At 37.5% G+C, this 20,555-nt stretch overlaps 3 protein-coding genes across 3 annotated transcripts in view; 1 reads left to right on the top strand and 2 right to left on the bottom strand.

The window, feature by feature from the left end:
- Positions 1-2,989, top strand: part of mxd3 (MAX dimerization protein 3) — a 7,827-nt gene extending 4,838 nt beyond the window's left edge. The window contains exons 5-6 of the mRNA XM_016449735.1: positions 1,655-1,820; positions 2,546-2,989. Coding sequence (XP_016305221.1) covers positions 1,655-1,820; positions 2,546-2,661 — 282 coding nt within the window. The 3' untranslated portion in view covers positions 2,662-2,989. The remainder of the gene's footprint in view (positions 1-1,654; positions 1,821-2,545) is intronic.
- Positions 2,990-5,824: 2,835 nt separating this feature from the next.
- LOC107660432 (PRELI domain-containing protein 1, mitochondrial-like) lies at positions 5,825-9,171 on the bottom strand. Its single transcript, XM_016449731.1, has 6 exons — positions 9,013-9,171; positions 8,090-8,211; positions 7,691-7,916; positions 6,868-6,981; positions 6,521-6,599; positions 5,825-6,419 (listed from the first exon to the last, which is right to left on the bottom strand). The coding sequence occupies exons 2-6, from the start codon at positions 8,179-8,181 to the stop codon at positions 6,298-6,300; spliced, it is 633 nt and encodes a 210-aa protein (XP_016305217.1). The 5' UTR covers positions 8,182-8,211; positions 9,013-9,171; the 3' UTR covers positions 5,825-6,297.
- Positions 9,172-17,495: 8,324 nt separating this feature from the next.
- Positions 17,496-18,611, bottom strand: LOC107660446 (neuropeptide Y receptor type 2-like). The gene has a single exon (XM_016449750.1). The coding sequence runs from the start codon at positions 18,609-18,611 to the stop codon at positions 17,496-17,498; it is 1,116 nt and encodes a 371-aa protein (XP_016305236.1).
- Between the last annotated feature and the right edge of the window lie 1,944 nt (positions 18,612-20,555).

Here is a 20,555-nt window from a genome sequence, read left to right as displayed (position 1 = left end):
TTCAACTACTTCAGTCTGTGTGCATTGAATTTATTTAATACACGAGTTTCACAATTTGAGTTGAATTACTGAAATAAATGAACTTTTCCACGACATTCTAATTTATTGAGATGCACCTGTAATGTTTTTGTTAGCCTGTCCAGTTGAAGCCACTGCTGCGGCGCTGCTGCGTTGTTCATTAAAAATATTGCGGAAAAAGCGAACATCAATACGGAGAAGATCTTGTTTACGTCAAAACTGAAACCAAGACGTTCACAAAGAACGCATATTTCATGCATTTTCTAGAGGGACATCTATCACCGTTGCACTCGCATCTCGCACAAAAGAGCCGCATGTTTAGAAAGCCATGTAAAATGAATGCAAGTTCAACTTTGAAAAAAAAAAAACATATCTCGAGACTTTGTGGCGGGGTTTTTTCCCCATCCCACTGCATCTCATGTTTTTAAATGAAAAATGTACTCTGTGTGATTGGCTTTCCGCCCTTTGTATTAAACTATGCATACATACATGATGCTGTTCTGTTTAAGCAACTTAATTAATTATAATTGCTTTATAAACATTATTTTAAACATTATGCACTTTTTTCACAGATAGTCATGTTATCTTATGCTTTGAATAAACGTGCATTAGTAATATTTTGCTCGATGCGCCCTCTTGTGGCCTCAGGAGAGAAGCCAAAAGCTTTTCTTCACCCTAACTGAAATTATGCATTTTAAATTAGAATATAATTCGATATAAGTACAAGATTCGAATTTAGTTTTTCAGACATTGACAGCCCTAGTGGGATCTATATACAATGAATAAACTCCATGAAATTAGTCCCAATGTTGGAAAAATAATTTTCTATCAATTTTCTAACCGATGGGACCAGATTGACACACCTTGTGTGACACCACCAGATGACACGCACATTTTTAATACTAGGGGAAGATCCTCCAACATGTTCTCTCTGCCGAATCCCTTTATCCTTGAGGCATGTTTTATTAGATTGTGCTGGTTTTAACCCTGTGAGAAAACTTTTTTTTATTCAGTTAACTCTTTTGAAGAGATTTTTAAGAGTTAAGCCAAATACAGTTATGGAGTTTTTAGCAAAAATAAATTCTAAAAACATGATACAATTCAGCCATAATATTTCTCACCATGAAAATAGCCACAGAAGCTGGAATGGAGTTAAACACAAACAAACAAACTCAGTGAGTTTGCTTCTGTTTCTTAATGACAAGCTTAAACTATATCAAGTATTTATGTAACACATCTCATTTGTGTATGAATGGCTGTTAGATTGAATAAAGTTGATTAAAATCAAAGCAAGTTACTGTATGAATACTCTTGATTTCCCTCATATGCAGTGCTGTAATGGCAGCCTTGCATGCAATTCTTGCAGCACCCACAAGATTCCGCCATTTGGTGGATTGCTATTACAAGACTGATGTCCAATTTTAGACAAATGCTTAAATATTTAATGCATAAATTGCAACAGAACATTTACTGTAAATGATTTACAAATGTTTTTGTCTGCCAGTAAGGAAAGGAGCTAACCTAATTAATCAATCAGAGAGATGTGAAGCAAGTCGTTCTGATCCTGGTGATGCAGTGAGATTTGATGAGATGCACAGCAGAAGGTTTAAAGGTGGGTCTTCATGTGCGCTTGCAGAAGCTGCAGGAACAGGACGAGCGTGCAGAGCTGCTGAAGGATCGTCTGCGGTGGGAGCAGAGAGAACTGCGCACACAGCTGGAGAAACTGCAGGGCAGTTCAGAGAGGATGCGTAACGACAGCCTTGGCTCAGCTGTGTCCTCCGAGAGATCCGACTCTGAGAGAGGTGATCATCAGACGGCCGAGATGTTAATATTCCTAAATTAGAGTTTCTGTGAGATTAATATGAGCTTTTAGAGTTCAGATATTTATATTCTATTATTATTCTGATCAGTAACTGGTTTAACTTGGTTAAAACTATTTAATTTAAAAACGCATATATGACCCAGGACCACAAAACCAGTCATAAGGGTCGTTTTTTCGAAATTGAGATTTATACATCATCTGAAAACTGAATAAATAAGCTTTGGAGGATTGTTAGCATAGGACAATATTTGGCCGAGATACAACTATTTGAAAATCTGGAATCTGAGGGTGCAAAAAAATCCAAATATTGAGAAAATCGCCTTTAAAGTTGTCCACATTAAGTTCTTAGCAATGCATATTACTAATCAAAAATTACGTTTTAATATATTTACAGTAGGAAATTTACAAAATATCTTCATAGAATATGATCTTTACTTAATATCCTAATGATTTTTGGCATAAAAGAAAAATCAATAATTTTAACCCATAAAATTTATTTTTGGCTATTGCTACAAATATACCCCAGCGACTTAAAAGACTGCTTTTGTGCTCCAGGGTCACATATGCAAACACTTTTTAAATGAAAGCTTTACTGAAGGTTTAATAAACCGTTTATTTGTTATTTTTTAAGATTATTCTGGCTATTATATATGGGTGGTACAGTAGTCACATGAGGTGTTGATCATATTTGCTTGAAAATTGCAGAGGACGTTGAGATCGATGTGGAGAGCATGGTGTGGACTCTGGAGTCAGATGGTCTGGGCTCATCACATGCTGGGGTGGACCACAGCTACTCTACCTCTGTTCACACCTGGTTATGACCGTCCCAGATCTACAAACATCACAGAACGGTATGAAGTGGATGGGGGACTCCGCAAACGTTTGATGGGCTTTACCATCATCATCATCATCACAGAACAGCCTTATGTTGCTGCCACTCTGAAACCATCAGCCGCAAACAACTAAGCATGACTGGAATTTATTTTGTGTAGTGTATTCTTTACACTAATGGCATTATGGTGCTCTAGTATGCTATAGACCAATTCAGAGTAGAAGTCGCAGTTACTCACTTGCAGCTGCGCACGCATAGTGGTTGCAGAAAAACACTGGGAACAAGTGGAGATAAATGGGTAAAATCCATGGAATAAAAGAAAAAAATATTTTTGTGCCTTTTGATATTATTAACATTTTTACATAACATTTATTTACTTTATCTCACAATTCTGACTTTTTTTTTCTCGCAAATGCAAGTTTATATCTCCTAATTCAAATTTTATAACTCGACTTAACTCAAAAATAGTGAGTTTGTCAAATCTGAGGGAAAAAAGCCAGAAGAGCCGAGGGGAAAAGAGAGAATGACGAGTTGTTTTTCCTTATTAGAATTGTGAGATATAATCTCGGAATTGCGAGAATAAAGTCAGAATTTTGAAATATAAAATCAAATTGACCTATTCTTTTATTCCATGACTCCATAGACTGCCGCTTGAAAACCGTCATTTTCTGCCTCCAGACAAACAAAAAACGTCACCCCTGTTTCGGATCTGTAAGACTATCCCACTCTCTAACGTCAATTTCGTTGAATAAAAGTGCTTATCGCTGGGTGACAAGCTCTTGTAATATGCGGAGAACATTTTGAAAATGACATCTAATCAATATAATGTATAATCTTTTTAAACCTAACTATTTTGTACCCTATCCGTGAAATTCTCTAGCCGTAAAGGCTATCTCTCCCGGGTTTTCTGCAACCATGATGCGCGCGCATCCTGAATGTTTACAAACCTATAATTGGTCTATACACTCGTGAGATTCAAGTGTAACAATTTTGGTGATGCTTTATTTCCACAGAATGATTGTTTTTTTCTGGATTAGTTATGGTCACATTGCACCCGTTAGTTGTCTTCTATCCGGCTAATGAGCTTAAAGGGATAGTTCACCCAAAAATTAAAATTCTGTCATCTACTCACCCTCATGTCGTTGCAAACCTGTATGAGTTGCTTTCTTATGTTGAACACAAAATAAAATATTTTGAAGATTGCTGGTAATCAAACAGTTGGTGGTTGCATTGACTTCCATAGTAGGAAAAAAAACACCAGCTGTTTGATTACCAGCAATCTTCAAAATATCTTCTTTTGTGTTCAACATAAGAAAGCAACTCATACAGGTTTGGAACGACATGAGGGTGAGTAAATGATGACAGAATTTTCATTTTTGGGTGAACTATCCCTTTAACTTTAGGGTCAGCCTGCAGTACACATGGCTTGCACTTAAATGTTTAATATCCAGCTTATTTAATTCTGTTTTAAAAGCTGAGTTTTGATACATTGCACAAAGCATACGCATGAGCACTTGTGATGTCTCTTTAGGTGTGTTATTTCTTTCAAGTTTGCAAATGTGTGAAATTGCAGATTGTCAATGCTTTTTTTTTTTTTTCCCCTTTTAATATTGCAATTTTTTTTCTAATTGAAAAACTGGGGAAGCTAATTCAAAGGTTGTGGTGCTGCAATTCATAGGAAAAGAATGCTTTCCTTTACAGCCATGCACTTGTTATTTGCTATTGGGTAAAGGTACAGTTGGGTTTGAAATGATTATTGAACTACTATCAGCATCATCGTGACGTTTCATTTTTATGTACTTTTTACTGTGCTTTGGTTCACTTCAGAGAATCAAAGTTGGTGCTATTAAAACACCCAACAACAAGCTCTTATGTTGAGCCCTAAGCAAGAAGCCTGAAAAACAGAACATAGTACATTTATATTTGTACAGTGGATTTTCAGCAGTTTAATCCTTTTTCCCCTAAGATGTGTTAGTCTGCTCATGTGAAAATGTTTTACTTTTCTTTTCTTGTTTTTTAAACTGCAATTCAGTATGTTGGTAGTATTGACAAAATACATAGGCTGTATTTGCAAACTGTTCAGTATCTGCTCATATCAGTCATTTATGCAAACTATTATGAACATGCCTTTGTTTTTAGATGTTTGTACAGTAACTGTGTTAATGTACACAGCAAAATGTACATTGTATATACAGTTCTGAACACCAAATGCCTTAAGAACTATTCGTATGTCATTGGACCAGGAGCACCTTTGTATTTATGTCTCTCCTTGTATTCATATGTAGCATTTTTATTCTTTTACCAACATAAGCCTTTTGTACAAATAAATATTTTACGTATTTAATCTGACTTGTCACTATGATTTTGCATACGTTATTTATTTGCAACTAGGGAGCTTGATTGTAATATATTAGTCTAGACATCTTGACATAACAGCCTAGTATTCAGTCATATCAGACCTAGTGAGAACATATTGGCCTATTTAAATGCCACGCTTGGTTTCATTTCTCTAGAAAATATAAGTGGTATGAGATTTACTTGATCTGCTTAAAATGGTGTTATCTCTCCTATTCAACAGTGATCACAATGCAAATGAAATGAGAAAAAAAAAAAGCAAAAACGAGAATGTCAGATAGAAAATATTTATTGGTAATACCTGCTGGTCACGAACAATTAACAGCTATAAATCATTACATAAGCAATACCCTTTCATTAAACGAATGCATTTCTTCTTTCAGACACTCAACATTGGACATTTTTGGACAACTTTCACACTTGTAATCAGACATTGCCATCCATCCGGTGCAATACTTTCTGGCATACAGGTGCATCTCAATAAATTAGAATGTCGTGGAAAAATTCATGAGTACATGTACAGTAAATGAACATACTTTCCAGAAGGCCAACAATTCACTAAAAATGTTTTTCTTATTGGTTTTATGAAGTATTCTAATTTGTTGAGATAGTGAATTGGTGGGTTTTTGTTAAATGTGAGCCAAAATCATCACAATTAAAAGAACCAAAGACTTAAACTACTTCAGTCTGTGTGCATTGAATTTATTTAATACACGAGTTTCACAATTTGAGTTGAATTACTGAAATAAATTAACTTTTCCACGACATTCTAATTTATTGAGATGCACCTGTATGCTCTCATGTGCCAAAGATCAGACTCCTCTGCAGAACTCTAGATATCACGCCGGCAGTGACTGCTGGAACCGTGGACCAATCAATGCAGATAGAACTTCAATTTGAAGCGACGAATCACATTGCTAAACAAGGCAGATTACAGACCTCACTTAGTAAGTCTGAATATGAAGATTCAGAGAGGCCATGTTTGAAATACAACAACAAAATCAGAGAAATGAATTTAGCAATCGAAAAAATTGCAAACACATGTAAAATCAGGAGCAGGTGGAGGATTCTGCTGCATCAAATCAAGTTTACTAGAGAATTTCAGTCGAAGAGCACATGGGCTTCACTAAATGCATTCTGAGAATCCAGACAGGCACGATTTGATCATCTCAGCTCCTGGCTAAATGCATCTCACATCCACGTCTGTGTCCTGTGATGGCATGACACGGCCCTTTTCAGAAGTGCTGGGAGAGTCCGGACACTGGACTCATCATACATACTGCTTCTTCTGAGCCTGAGAGGCTAAATCTTTCGCCTTCTCCTTGGCGGCGAGTGCGGTCTCGCGTGCCTTCACAGTTGCGGTTTCTGCCAGAGTACGTGTGGGCATTTCACCTGTGCAGTAATGAGATCCAGCTTAGCCGACCATGTTTACAACTAAATGAATTAAACCATTAAGCTGCTACTGCATACTTGAACTCTAGCTGGCATCTTACCTTGCATCTTGGCCAGGACATACTCAAAGCCTTTCATGGTCTTTGTAACGCTGCTCTTAAACCGGGCAAGACCAAATTCCTGAAAATGGGATAGAAAGATGTAAAGCGCTTTGAGAAAAACACTCCTTGCTGCCAAGTGTTGTGGAAGTTCCAGTGAGGTAATTTAACTGCAGACTAAACAGCTGTTAGCTATAAACACCCCGCATGATCTTCAGCATCAACGCAACGATCCAGGCTGCAGAATGTTATTCAAATGTATTTAAACATATCACACACACTACTGTAATAAAACTTTCTTTGAGATCAACATAACCAAGTGTTGTTTAGACGTCCTGTCACCCACTGACCTGAATCGCTCTAGAGAGGCCGTACAGTTTGGAGGAAATCCAGGCCTCTCTCTTGATCTCGGTCCAGCTGTTGTTGTCAGGGTTCACTCTGTACACACAACGCTCTTCAATACTCTACACACAGAAAACACATAGTTAACCTCTCATAGTTCACGTCTAGTCAGGCCAGTTGATAATTAATCATAGCCAGTCCAGGAAATCATACAAAATAACTATATTATAGAAGTAACTGTATTTGAAACAAAAAAGCATGTTGAATTGCACTAAAAATGCAATGCATTAAAATGCAAGCACTGTTAATGCAATGCATTATTTATTTTTTAATTAGTGCAATTCAACATCATGCTATTTTGCTTCAAATACATGTGTCATTATTTTGCTCCCATGCCATATTCACATATTCAAGTGCCAGCAGGTGAAATATTATTCATCTATCGTCTGCAATTTTCCGCATGCTGTGCTTTAGTTAAGAAAAAGAGAAGTGTCTTTAAATTAATCCCATTTAAAGCCCCACTTTGGCCACTTTGTCACTTTTTTTGATGCTGATTTTGAGCACGTCACCAAATACCCCCCCAAAAAACTGTAATTTTATGAATTATTTTTTACTATCCATTACATGTTTTAATCCACTACGTTTGGAAGACAAAGTGCTTACTGTCATAAAAATACTGTCAGAATACACAACACATTAATGGTCCTAAAAATAGGTTTCATTTGTTTTTGTGACAAATATAAATCCTTATTCTCTATAGATTTGGGGTGCAACATCACTCGGACATGTTCTTGTCAGCTCTGCGAGACAGGAGGAGGGATGGCGGCCCACCATCACACGAGTGTGGCTGATATTCCAGGTGAGAGTGGTCATGGTCCTGCCTCGAGGATCCACTACAGAGTCCTCAATGATGTAAGCCTTCTGTGCCATGTGAGCAGGCAGAAACTTCTCCGCCCAGCGAGGAGCTCTGCTTGTTTTGGTCAGGAGACGTCTGGAGATCAGACAGTTGTCCGGAGTGACTTCCCGAAATATGATGTCTTCAGTTAAAACATGATTACTGAGGAATACAAATAAAGAAATGATATAAAATCAAATAGACAGTGGTTATAAGTGGTATAAGAATATAATACATAGGAAATCTTGTAAAAAAAACAAAAAAAGATATACATGTACTGCAGGAGCTGTAGGAGGGTCTCTCAAAAAAAAGACAAATATACATATTTGTAGTACCTGTAGGGGTTGGGGTATCTCTGCCAGAATGCCAAAAACACTTGGTCCCATGAGCTCTTCAGAAAGCCTGCACAGCTGAAATACTTCACCATTGTTCCCTCTCAACCTGCCTGTGCTAAAAACTAACAAAGCACAAAAACAGCAACTAGTTGATAACTAAAGAATATAAGTCAAACTAAATAATATCTTGAAGACAGGCATGAGGAAAGCCTTAATTAAGGAATAAGACTTGAATTAAATGAGTACGTGCAACTTTAGCAATGGACTGACAGATAAGAAGCATGAGCTGCATACCTACACGTCAGCTGACCTGGAATATACTAGTCGTGCCCAAACATTTTTTTGCAGGTTTTTATACTATGAGAGCCAAAAAAATGCTGTCTATGCAGGCAGCCCATTTGGTTTTCAGATTACAATGTTAACAAAAGCTGTTCAGAAACCAGATCCAGATAAGAATTTCACTTTATTGAGACCATAACGTTCAAATCAGCCATCAAGACAACAAGCTTACTGCGTTGAGACTGTGATGTCCGAAATGTTCGACAACTGACTGGATTTTGACGCTATGATGCCCAAAAACGCTGTTTAGGTAACGTTACACAAACCACTAGGTTTTGACAAGATGGTGCCTAAAAATCAGCCATAGAATTACACGTTGTATGGCTATATAAAAGACGATTAGATAATTTTATTATTAATATTTTAGAAGCAGTAGTGGTCACAAGTATTAAAACTGTAACACTGCATTATAAGCTATGCCTTTCACCTTTAACGTTACTTCAGCTAACTTAAACCTGGACCGTTGGATGAATGTCATGCACATCTGCTGCTCGTGTTGCTAACGTTAGCTCGCGGCTAACGCATGTTTACTCTCTTTCTGAATGAATGAACGAAAACAATTATTAACATGAATGAGGACTTACCAGCGTAAACAGACTATGGGGCGCTTTGCGAAGTGATTTTTCTCTACTCCTACATTTCGCGACCATCCGTGTGTCTCGTCTACTCTACATGACTCACTGTACGTGACTAAAGAGAAGAAGGTCATGGTCACTTACGCCACTTCCGGAAGACCATGCACGTTACTGCACTGTACAGCTGGTTTACATGTAGCTTACCCTAACCATAATATTACTACATAAATTTAACGTGAATTCTAATCTAAGTACATACGTTTTGAAGAGTATGCATATATAAAAAAACACTTTACACTTTAACAAGGTCTGGATAAGGGGGTGATCAGACATCTCCGTTTTCCGGGGCTATTTCCCGTTTTTGGTGTCCTGCCCGCGATCTGTCCATGAAAATGTCCCGTTTTTTTTCAGTTCAAAACAGTCCGCCAATGCACTGCAAAAACGACCATAGAAGCCTGCTGTTGCATGCTCACCAGAGCACTCGTGTAGTAATATTTTTTACCGACAGAGGGAGCTGCGCCGCTAAGTTAAAGGGTTAGTTCACCCAAAAATGAAAATTAGCCCACAAAAAGTAGCAGAACGTACAACTGAACACAGATCGCAGTTTATTTGTTTTAATCTGCCTCGATGTGTTGCAACCAAGTGTGCCGCACGAGTCTTAAAAAGTGAAGCCATTGCGTTTCGATCGCCCCCAGGTGGCTGGTCCCAGTATAGGTCATAAACCCCGCCCTCTCCGTGCAATCTAATGGGACATGGGACAAACTAAATAATTAAAGGGGTCATATGATGCTTTTTTAAAGATCATTGTTTTGTGTATTTGGTGTAACAGAATATGTTGACATGTTCCAAAGAGAAAGGAGAACTTGAAATCGCATCATATGACCCCTTTAAATCTCACTTCAAATAATTTTTTTCCAAAGATGGCTTTTGTCATTTGATATAGATTTTATCACGCTGATGTAAGTTCAAGTGTTCGTTTTTTAAAATAATTTTGGTTTTAGTTAGTTAAGTGATGTTATAAAAACGGGAGTGTGACGTCATGATTGACAGCTGAGTCTTCTCTGAGTGAATTGAGGCGCCAGCCGCCAACGGACTTTTTCGGGATCTTTAGGAGGATATTGGAGTTGAGGCGTCTAGGTATTTATATGTCTATGGAGTCCACCCTCGAAATCGGGTCCACTTAGGACCAAGGCGGTAGCTGTTTTAAATGCCTGATCAAAAGTCAACACTTTTCTTACTATTTCGTTGTGAATATATGTATGGTAAGTGCAAATGCATGGTGTATAATCTAACCTAGCAGGCTAATCGGGTAGCTGTATGCTATGCTAGTACGTGAGCTAACCAAAAAAAAACAAAAAAAAAACAAGTAATGTTTGATTTCACAACCTATAGCTTCGGATACTAGCATATGAAACATGTAATTTAAAAGAAATGAATGGTCATTATAATGAAGTTCAAACGACATAAATCAAAGCGCGATTTTGCAGGAATTGTAATTAGGTGCTAAAAATAATACCCATTAAAAGTTCGTTGAGTCAATGGGATCACTCGGGGTCCTAAGCTGACCCGATTTCGAGGGGGGACTCGATTTCTCATGACACTGGTTCCAAATCAGCGCAATATGGCCGCCCCCTGTTGGGACAATGGCGGCTTCACTTTTCTTCAATGGAAGAGATTGAAGGTGCGTTGTCCATCTTTTTTTACAGTCTATGGTTTAATGCCACTCAGCGGGTGTTGCATGCATCAGTCCAAAAGAAGTTAAATAAAAAGCGCACATCCATTAAAAAAAAAAGTGTCTCACACGGCTCCGGGGGGTGAACAAAGGCCTCCTGTAGCGAATCGATGCATTTTTGTAAGAAAAATATCCATATTCAAAACATAATAATCACTTTAATGTAGCTTGCGCCAACAGTCCTACACGGAAGCAGCTCCGGGCTGATGACGTATGAGGTCAGCGCTGCGCAGAAACGTTCTTGAAAGTTCCGCTGTCACAATTAAATAATTTCTACACCCGAGATTGTCTTACTATTGGGAGATGAGAGGGTCTGTATTCTTTTAATTAATAATTAAAAACCAATCACATAAAAGCTTTGCCGTCATTGAATTTCACAATTCAATGTTGTGCGACACTCAATCGCCGTTTACGGATCCCATGAGAATGAATGAGAAGTGCCATAAGCTGAATCCCACCTGTCGCAAAAAATCAGTGACTTTTCTTATAAAACAGCATTTTTTTCATGGTAAACTCTAAAAATAGTTCAATCCAAAAGTATTGTTTAGTGTAAAACATGTTGAAGATTAGCCGATAGGCTGTCGATTTATTAAATGATGAGCTGTTTCCTCTAAAAAGCTGTTTATTCAGCATAGTGAAGCCTCTCCTCCATTGACATCCATTCAAAAACAACGGCCTCTGGTCTCCTTTCCCACGTACTGCCAGACCGGAAGCGTTAGCATTAGCCGTTACGCTTTTTCAGCTAATGGTTGCCAGCTTGCCTTCTAGTGGCTTTGTTCTGCACACACATCACTATGTCTATACCAGGTGAGTGAAAGTACAATAACAATCAAATAAACAATCATACTTATATGTTTGCTATTAACAATGCTTACAATGAACTATTTTTCACAGAGTGATTTTAGGTAGGCCTAAACCTAGTTAGGGTCAGTTTGATTGTATTAGGTTTAAATACAATTTAACAAAAATCACTCTATAATTATCAATAACAAAACAAGGAACCCACAACAATTAAACAACAAAAACGTTCTAAAATGTATTCTCCCTTTTTTAATTAATAGAAAATAACAAGTGAGATTTCAATTATGTTTTGACATTTAAATGCCCCCATTTCCATTTCATAAATCTGATCACCTTAAATAGGCCTATAACCCTTTTGGAGGTCATCAACCATTTTAGGCCGAAAAGTTTGAATTTGTTAAAGGGTTAGTTCACCCCAAAATGAAAATTCTGTCATTAATTACTCACCCTCGTGTCGTTCCAAACCCGTAAGACCTTCGTTCATCTTCGGAACACAAATTAAGATATATATATTTTTTTTAATATAAGATATTTTTGATGAAATGTGAGCGCTCTCTGACCCTGCATAGACAGCAACACAACTGAAATGTTCCCAAGTCCAGAAACGTAGTAAGGATATCGATAAAACAGTCCATGTGACATCAGTGGCTCAACTTCAGTTTTGCGAACGAGAATACTTTTTGAGCGCAAAGAAAACAAAAATAACTAACTAAATAATAATTTTTTCAACAATTCTTACGTATTAGTTACGTTTTCTGCCATTTTGGAGAGTACCCAAGAGCGTAATCAGCGTTGTTTACACTTAGGGGAAAGCATACATATGTGTTGTGATACTCTAAAATGGCGGAAGACGTAACTCGGGGGAGAAGAATTGTTGAATAAATTGTTATTTTTGTTTTCTTTGCGCTCAAAAAGTATTCTCGTAGCTTCGCAAAACTGAAGTTGAGCCACTGATGTCACATGGACTGTTTTACCGATGTCCATACTACGTTTCTGGACCTGGGAATATTTCAGTTGTGTTGCTGTTGAGTAATTAATGACAGAATTTTCATTTTGGGGTGAACTATCCCTTTAAGTGTTTATTTTATCGGAATGGTGCAAAACTTGTTGACTTTTGTGGCAGCAACTACACACACACACACACACACAGGCTATAGTTGGGGTTTATGAGGACTTTCTATCCTCATGGGGGGCGGGGGGTTTACTATCCTTGTAGGGACATTTGGTCCCCACAATGCAGGGAATTTCACACACAGTTAAAAATATTGGGCATGATTAGGCAAAATGGTCTTTAAAGAAAAATAGTCACACTTACCATCTTCATGGTCAATGACTGCCATAGGAAATGAACAGGCAATTTGAAAATAAAGAGCACATTTTTGGGGGTACAATCTACAAAGTAGTTTCTGATAATGTCTAAATATATAAAATTGCAAAACCTAAAAGTAAGAAGTTTTGCCTGTAAATACTCATATAATCAACTAGAGAAAACACAGCCCTAGACCATGGTATTATTTAAATATGATTATCTTTATTTCTCCCACCAGATGGAACCACTCTGCTTTCCATACATTGATTGTTTTTAAACACCTTTTCTCTATTTTTACGGAAACAAACTTTCATTTCATTAAAAGATGTCTCTTCGGTCTGTTTTGAGCTCTCTAACTGAGAAATGCCAAAGGTTTAATATCAAAACGACAGCATTTCCTTCTGAAAACGTCACTGCAATATGGCACCACAGTCCTTGCAGGAGTGTAAAAACCATAAAACACAATAAATGTATATAAAACCATAAAACACAATAAACGTTACAGTAAAATGATAGTATATGGAATAGATCTGTCAATAGCTTATGTTTCTTTGCAATAGAAGATTTTTTATGTATGCAGACCTGTATATGAACATGTATAATTTTCTCTGTTTAACCATTTGTTTGTTCCATCTTCTGTCAGGGTGATTCAAAAGAACTGGTGTTTTTTTTTACTATTTATCTTGTTCAGTTAGCTGTTTATTCTCATGTTTAGCCTAAAGGTGTAATGTCTTTACTTTTCCTAAAAGGATGTCATTCATTATTTAATTTTTGTATAGATCATGCTGTTAGACAAGAAATATTTTCTGCATAAAAGGATAAATCCTAAATTCCTAAATTAGACATTTTGCTTTGAAATGTACATTTTTAAATAATACATAAAAGAGAGAAAAACTTGTTTGTTTGGTTTGTAAAATTATTTTGCAATTTGACCTATGTTTCAGTTTCTTTAGATGATTTCTTCATCTTCATTCTGGAAAAATACCTTCTGTCCAATAGAGGGCAGAAACTGATTAGATTTATTCCAAGCCTATGACAAATAACAGCCTTAGTTCTTATCAAATAAGTCGTTCAGCTGCACAATATATGTGCTTTGTTTTGGTGAAAACACACACACTCTCACACACACACACACACACACACACACACACACACACACACACACACACACACACACATTATAGAGATTACAATTAGTTGCTAGTACACACTACATTTGCACACATTTGTTAATTGCTGGTTTTAGAACAAACTTGGTCATTTAGTTTCCAATTTGCTCTCCTGGAGAAATAGCTTTTTTTAAATAGCCATATTTCCAAAAAACACCCCATCATGTTAAAAATAAATACATAAAATAAAGTCCAGATAAGACAAATGAATCTTACAAACACACTAATAACCGTTGTCTGCATCTGTTTTATTCATCTGTGTGCAGATCTTCATCTTATAGCTTATTGAATGTAGAACAAGAGGTTTGTGCCACGATTTATTATATTCTCTGAGGTTTCTCCTCCCTTATGCTCCTTGTGCAACACACAGAATAAAACAGAGATTACTGCATGAAAAACACTTGAGTTGTGTAGCGGAGATGAATAATGCAGCAGCTGCAATGTGGATATATTGTTTTGTTTTCATAATCACTTCAGCCAAATGTTGGTGTGAGGCAGATAATTTCAAATCTTTTTTGTTATATGTTGTGTTGCCATGGTTTTGTCTTTCTCTATAGGTTTTTAGATTTGATAAGGCACTGAACTGAAAAAAAAGTGCAGATATAGTTTTATTTTCCTTTCACTCCCTCCCTCCACTGCATTTTAGTGTTCTCACACATCCTATCTGGAAAATAATTTCAAAGACGATTTTTTATTTCATCTCACTGCCACCACAGCATAGATATTAAATATGCCAATAAAGTATACAGGAACATGATTCCATAGATTACATTAATTCTTTGCATACAAAGTACATTATAACCTTCACATCATACAGTATAAATACAATCAGTAGCATAAAGCAATTTATTTACTTGATATATCGGCTCTATGCAAATATACATAAAACCACACGTGCAAGACATTTTCATCTTTGACAAATCACAAAATCGAAGTCATCCAAGTCATACAATTTACTTGAATATTTAAACTCACAACCAAACTGTTAATATAAGTGAATAACAAAGACATTCATTAGTTAAATGTTGAGATGGACAATTCATTGATTGCATATCAATGCTTGGAGTGTTTTACAAAAACAGTAGGTTATGTTCGAAATCCTGTTATGCTAGTGTTGCCATTTATGTAGTGTATAGTATTGGTGCGTCTCAATCAGCTCCCTATAGTTCAATAGTCAGAGTCCTTCCAGTGCACATAAACACAGTTTACTAGACATGTAGTGAACATATAGTTAACATTTATAATTTATATTCAGCTGAAATGTTGTAAGGACATATATATAAAATATAAAAAAATAATATCAAAATGATATGGGTCCTGCCAGTTGTTCATTAATACCAGCGGTGACGATCTAGGCCAATGTATGGTGACGTACATAGTCATGTTGCTGGAAATTGTGTATCACTGTCCCACTGAGCCAGGGTCCTTACCAGTGCCCAGATTCGAGTGCACGATATACTGATTTATGAGCTCGGGAGCTATAGAGCAGATTGAGACGCACCCTATGTATATGCAGATTATGCAAATTTCCTGTATGCTTGTACATTAACACCCAGAACTACATCTGCCAAAATGTGCAAAATACAACAGATGTGGATATTGTATCCCACAATGCAATATATGAACATATTTTTAACCATGATCAAGGTTGGGCCTTTTAGCTTTGGCACCAGATTTCTACAAAGCAATGGCAATTTCATATTTGCTGTGTACTCTGACAACATAAAAAACCAACATATTTCACCAGTGCAAGATTCTGTTTTGAAGGGCTCTTAAAGCATGAAATGGACTTTATGTAACAGCTCAAAATAGGCACTAGTGAAGGGTATGCAATTGTGTGCGCACTTGTGGCGCTATCCGCCAATCAGAGTTGTCATGAGACCATTTCATATGGCCCCTGAGGGATCTGAACTGAACTGAGCTGGACGATGACATCACTGAATGAAAGATGAGCTGACTTTAACTGGAAAATTGACTGTTTACTATTGACTTCTTGCATTATCGGCACACTGTTTTCCTGTTATGATACTGTAAAGCTGCTTTGACACAATCTGTATCGTCTAATGCACTATATAAATAAAGGTGACTTGACTTGAGTCACATGATATTTATGACTCAGGTAATTGACTCAAAAAGTTCTGTGGCCCCATGAGCAACGATGGCAGATTTGAAATCATGTCCTTCCAGTAGGTCTTGCAGTAGCCATGCAAATGCCATAAAGATATATGGGAAAGCTAATGAATAGCTTTCTCCAAATCCTAAGAGTGATCAGTCACATGCCGTTTACAGATTAGGTGATTGGCTCTAAAATGTTTCCAGAGCTGAAAGCCTATCAGCAGCATCCAGGCTGTCTCCTGACATGATCAATAAGAGTTTTGCACAAGGCTGATGATAAATGGACACCACCTGGTCCACAGGGCTAAGGGCACACCATAAGGAAAATCTGCTTTTCGCTACTCCCATAATGTACGATTGCAGAAAAAAAATCAGTTTTTATTGATTATTTATGGAGCAACACATTTTGTGAGAAAATAAATAATGAAAGAGGTTTGTTTTGTTTAAAAATCATACAAATGCAAGAGTTTTTTTTCTCCACACTTGGCATAAAAGGCTCACCAGCATGGGGCAAAAGCAACCAGCAATGCTACAAATACTTTAGCTGAAGTAATATATTTTGCATTTCACATGTTAATACTTGTTTAAAACGATCACTTTAACTAAGCTTGTACTATTTTCTGTTTGTTTTGATAAATAAATGTTATTTTTGTTCAGTAAATATAATGCTAGTTTATTATGTTCAGTTTAAAAAAAAAATTAAAATGGGAAAGATTCTTGAAGGAGATCCTCATAATAATTTAATATGGTTTTCAGCAGTAACAATAAATATTATATTATAAAACGGATAGTTCCGGTCCTTGATTCTGATTGGCTGAGCCACGTTCGAAGCTGTTGTAAATTACACTACAAACATACACCTTTGTTTACGTTTGCGTGTTGCTTGGAAACCACTTTGTTGCAACCACAACTGTTTCTGAGGAACTACATTGTTTGGTGGAAGAATACTGTTTTTATTAATATCGTTACACTTTATTTGCTCTGTTTTATTCTGTGAAACCTTACTACGTATATGGAATAACCGTTTTATAAAAGCAATAACCCCATGAAGCCGTGGTTTACAATGAATTTATAACAGCTTCGCGTCTTGCCTAACAACGCCCCTTAGCTGTTATAAATTCACTGTAAACCACGGCTTCTTGGGGCTTATTGCTTTATTTTATTATGTCATGGTTTCATTATAAATATGGTGATTACCCAACCACGTCATGTCATCAAAGGGAAAAGTCAGTCATCTAGTTATTATCTTACCCCAATTATTATCTTATTATTTTACCACGATGCGCCTTTAGCTCCATTGTACCCTACTGTATATACTGTGCATTAAGCAGGCTCCTCCAGACAGAGGAAGACTCCATCTTCATGATTAGACAGCAGTTGCGGGATGACCATCATTGTAGCCGTTCACAATCATCCCCCTCAAAGATCGAGTCCTGAAGGACCCATCAGGGTAGATGGTGTCTGGCTTGTGTTCACAGCGGAAGAACATGAGAAAGCCATTCCTGTAATTTTGGTTCATCCAGCCGTAGAGCAATGGGTTGACAAAAGTCGAGCACATCGCCACGATGTGAAACAAGGTGTAAATGAGTTTGTATTCTTTGAACTTGAGAATCAAGTCGAGATCGCTAGCCAGCTGAAACACGTGGAAGGGAAGCCAGCAAACAGCGAAGACCACGACCACCAGCGCCAGCATCTTCGTGGTCTTCTTCCGGCGGCCGATGCCATCGCTGCGGTTGGAAGGGCTGACGTGGTTCTTCAGTTTGATCCAGATGCACACGTAAGTGTAGCTGATGATCGCCAGAGGGACCACATACTGCAGGAGAAGCATTGATAAACTGTAGATGACGGCGTCCCGATTGGTGCCGTTGGGCCATTTCTCGGAGCAAACCGAGATCCGCAAGTCAATGTATGGGATTTCCTCATGGCGATACTCTCGGAAAATAGCCAGCGGGCCAGCCAGTATGGCGGCGAGCGCCCAGGTCAGGCCGATGATGATGAAGCTGGTGCACCTATTGAGGCGCTGGCCAAGGTGGAAGACGATGCACCTGTAGCGCTCTAGAGCAATGACCGTTAGGGTGAGAATGGACACGTGGACGCTGAGAGCTTGGCCGTAAGGCACCATATGACACATCACTTCTCCAAATTTCCATTCGTCCAACAACGTGTAAACCAGCGTGAAAGGCAAACACACCGTGTCCACCATCAGGTCAGCCAAGGCCAGGTTCGCAATGAAGTAGTTGGTGACCGTGCGCATGTTTCTGTACAGAATGATCATGTAAATCACCAGGGTGTTACCCACAAGTCCTAGCAGGATTATGAGTGAATATGCAAAGATGAGAGATATTTGGACACTCGGGTGCTTGGTGATGTCATCCACAAACGCTGGTTTGTAAGTGTTCATGCTGTCGTTTCCCAGGCTGGTCTCTTGACTTCCATCATAGACCGTGTCCTCCGTTCCATTGGCTAGATCTGACTGGCCCATTTTAACCAAGGACATACAACATCAACCTGTCAAACAGACAAGAACATTTTTGTTTCTTACAGTACAAACAGTTGCCACCGACATGGCAATTTTAATTTATTCAAAAATATTCAAAAATGCATCCGATCATTTGAATGTACCTCTTCTATGAAGAATTAGTTTTTGATTTCTGAATTTAAATTGTAATAAAATCACAATACCACAAGAAAATGCATAAAATTTGGCTGAGGCCATGTGAAAATAGCAGTAATATCCATGCTCTAAGTGGAAATAGTGCTAGAAGCTATTTGAACTTATACTGCTAATAGTGGAAGATAACAACATATTATTTAGTATATACTTAACAACACATCCAATGCTAATGCCTATTAAGGCATGGTAGGCATAATTCTAATATTTTCTATATATGATAGAAAAAGAGAGAAGAATGGGATTGGAATTTTTAACTCTGATGTGTCAAAAAGCCAAATCAAGTATCCACAGCACTGTTTCTGTTGCCATATTGTAATTTTGTCTAGGTCAACCAGACAATGGTGAGCGATGGAGTTAGTCTTAATAGCCTTTTCCTTATACCCATTTTAAGCAACCTGTGTGAAGGTGATGTTTAGTCAGTATATGAATAGTATGTGTTTTGTACCATTATATTTTATGTCATTATATATTGGTACATATATGCCAGCTGTTATTCATTTCAGTGGTTCACATTTCATTGCATATGTTCAATTATAAATGTACGCCAGAGATCTCATTCTCAGCATGGAAGCTGAATGATGTCTTCTTTTCTTTTTGCATGCTCAGTTGGAGTAGAAGTGAATGATGCATGCTCTGAATGAGACATGCACACCTGATGAAATATGTAGCATCCGCATCTACTGAAGAAGGTAAATCATAATATATCATTACAGCACTGCAAGGCATATACAGTGGGTACGGAAAGTATTCAGACCCCCTTAAATTTTTCACTCTTTGTTATATTGCAGCCATTTGCTAAAATCATTTAAGTTAATTTTTTTTCCTCATTAATGTACACACAGCACCCCATATTGACAGAAAAACACAGAATCGTTGACATTTTTGCAGATTTATTAAAAAAGAAAAACTGAAATATCACATGGTCCTAAGTATTCAGACCCTTTGCTCAGTATTTAGTAGAAGCACCCTTTTGATCTAATATAGCCATGAGTCTTTTTGGGAAAGATGCAACAAGTTTTTCAAATCAAATGAGATATGATTGTGATGTGTGTGTCATGATGATATATGCATTAAGACCTGTGGTACATTGTTTGACAGTTGAATTGGGATGACATGCATAGCTCTATTTCAGTAATGAATGTCACCCAAAGAGCTTCTAATTATAACATCCCCCTGGCATTTTCAGGGGGAAAAAGTGTTATATCATTCTGACTCGTGAATAACTGAAACTGTCAAACTGGCAGCATACATTGCAGTAAGTGATGGCTGTGGTTTCTAGAGTTTGGAGTATCACGAAAGCATACAGTCTTTGTTTCTGAGGGGGAAATCGTGTGTAAATGCACTGTTTCATTTATTGGCCTTAGTTTTGTCAAGTCAAGTCAAGTCACCTTTATTTATATAGTGCTTTTAACAATACAGATTGTGTCAAAGCAACTGAACAGCATTAATTAGGAAAATAGTGTGTCAATAATGCAAAATGATGATAGTAAACACTCATAGTTTCCGACAAAACCAGCAGTTCAATTTCAGGCTGCAGCAAAGTCACATTGTGCAGAGGACTCATCTGGTTCCTGTGGTCTTGTCCCGGTGGTCGTCTGAGACAAGGTCTTTACAGGGGATCTGTATTTTTTGTGGGTGGGTGAGTCAGGTGCTTGCTTCTGCAGGGGTTCTGACCTGCGTATGGAGATCTCAGTCACACCTGAGATACTTCTAAAAAAAAAAAAAAAAAAATGCACCCAGTTGTGTTACAGC

This window comes from Sinocyclocheilus anshuiensis, unplaced genomic scaffold (genome assembly GCF_001515605.1).
Source record: "Sinocyclocheilus anshuiensis isolate Anshui unplaced genomic scaffold, SAMN03320099.WGS_v1.1 scaffold1763, whole genome shotgun sequence".
Lineage (NCBI taxonomy): Eukaryota > Metazoa > Chordata > Actinopteri > Cypriniformes > Cyprinidae > Sinocyclocheilus > Sinocyclocheilus anshuiensis.
Note: the sequence above shows the minus strand (reverse complement) of the source record. Positions and strands in the feature narration are given on the sequence as shown.

Excerpts from the sequence above, each read along its gene's own strand:
- LOC107660432 (XM_016449731.1), bottom strand. The coding sequence starts at position 8,181 with ATGGTGAAGTATTTCAGCTGTGCAGGCTTTCTGAAGAGCTCATGGGAC. Across the intron at positions 7,917-8,089 it reads AGATACCCCAACCCCTACAG|TAATCATGTTTTAACTGAAG; the intron begins GTACTACAAATA and ends TGTATTCCTCAG. Across the intron at positions 6,600-6,867 it reads GCCTCTCTAGAGCGATTCAG|GAATTTGGTCTTGCCCGGTT; the intron begins GTCAGTGGGTGA and ends TCCCATTTTCAG.
- LOC107660446 (XM_016449750.1), bottom strand. The coding sequence starts at position 18,611 with ATGGGCCAGTCAGATCTAGCCAATGGAACGGAGGACACGGTCTATGAT.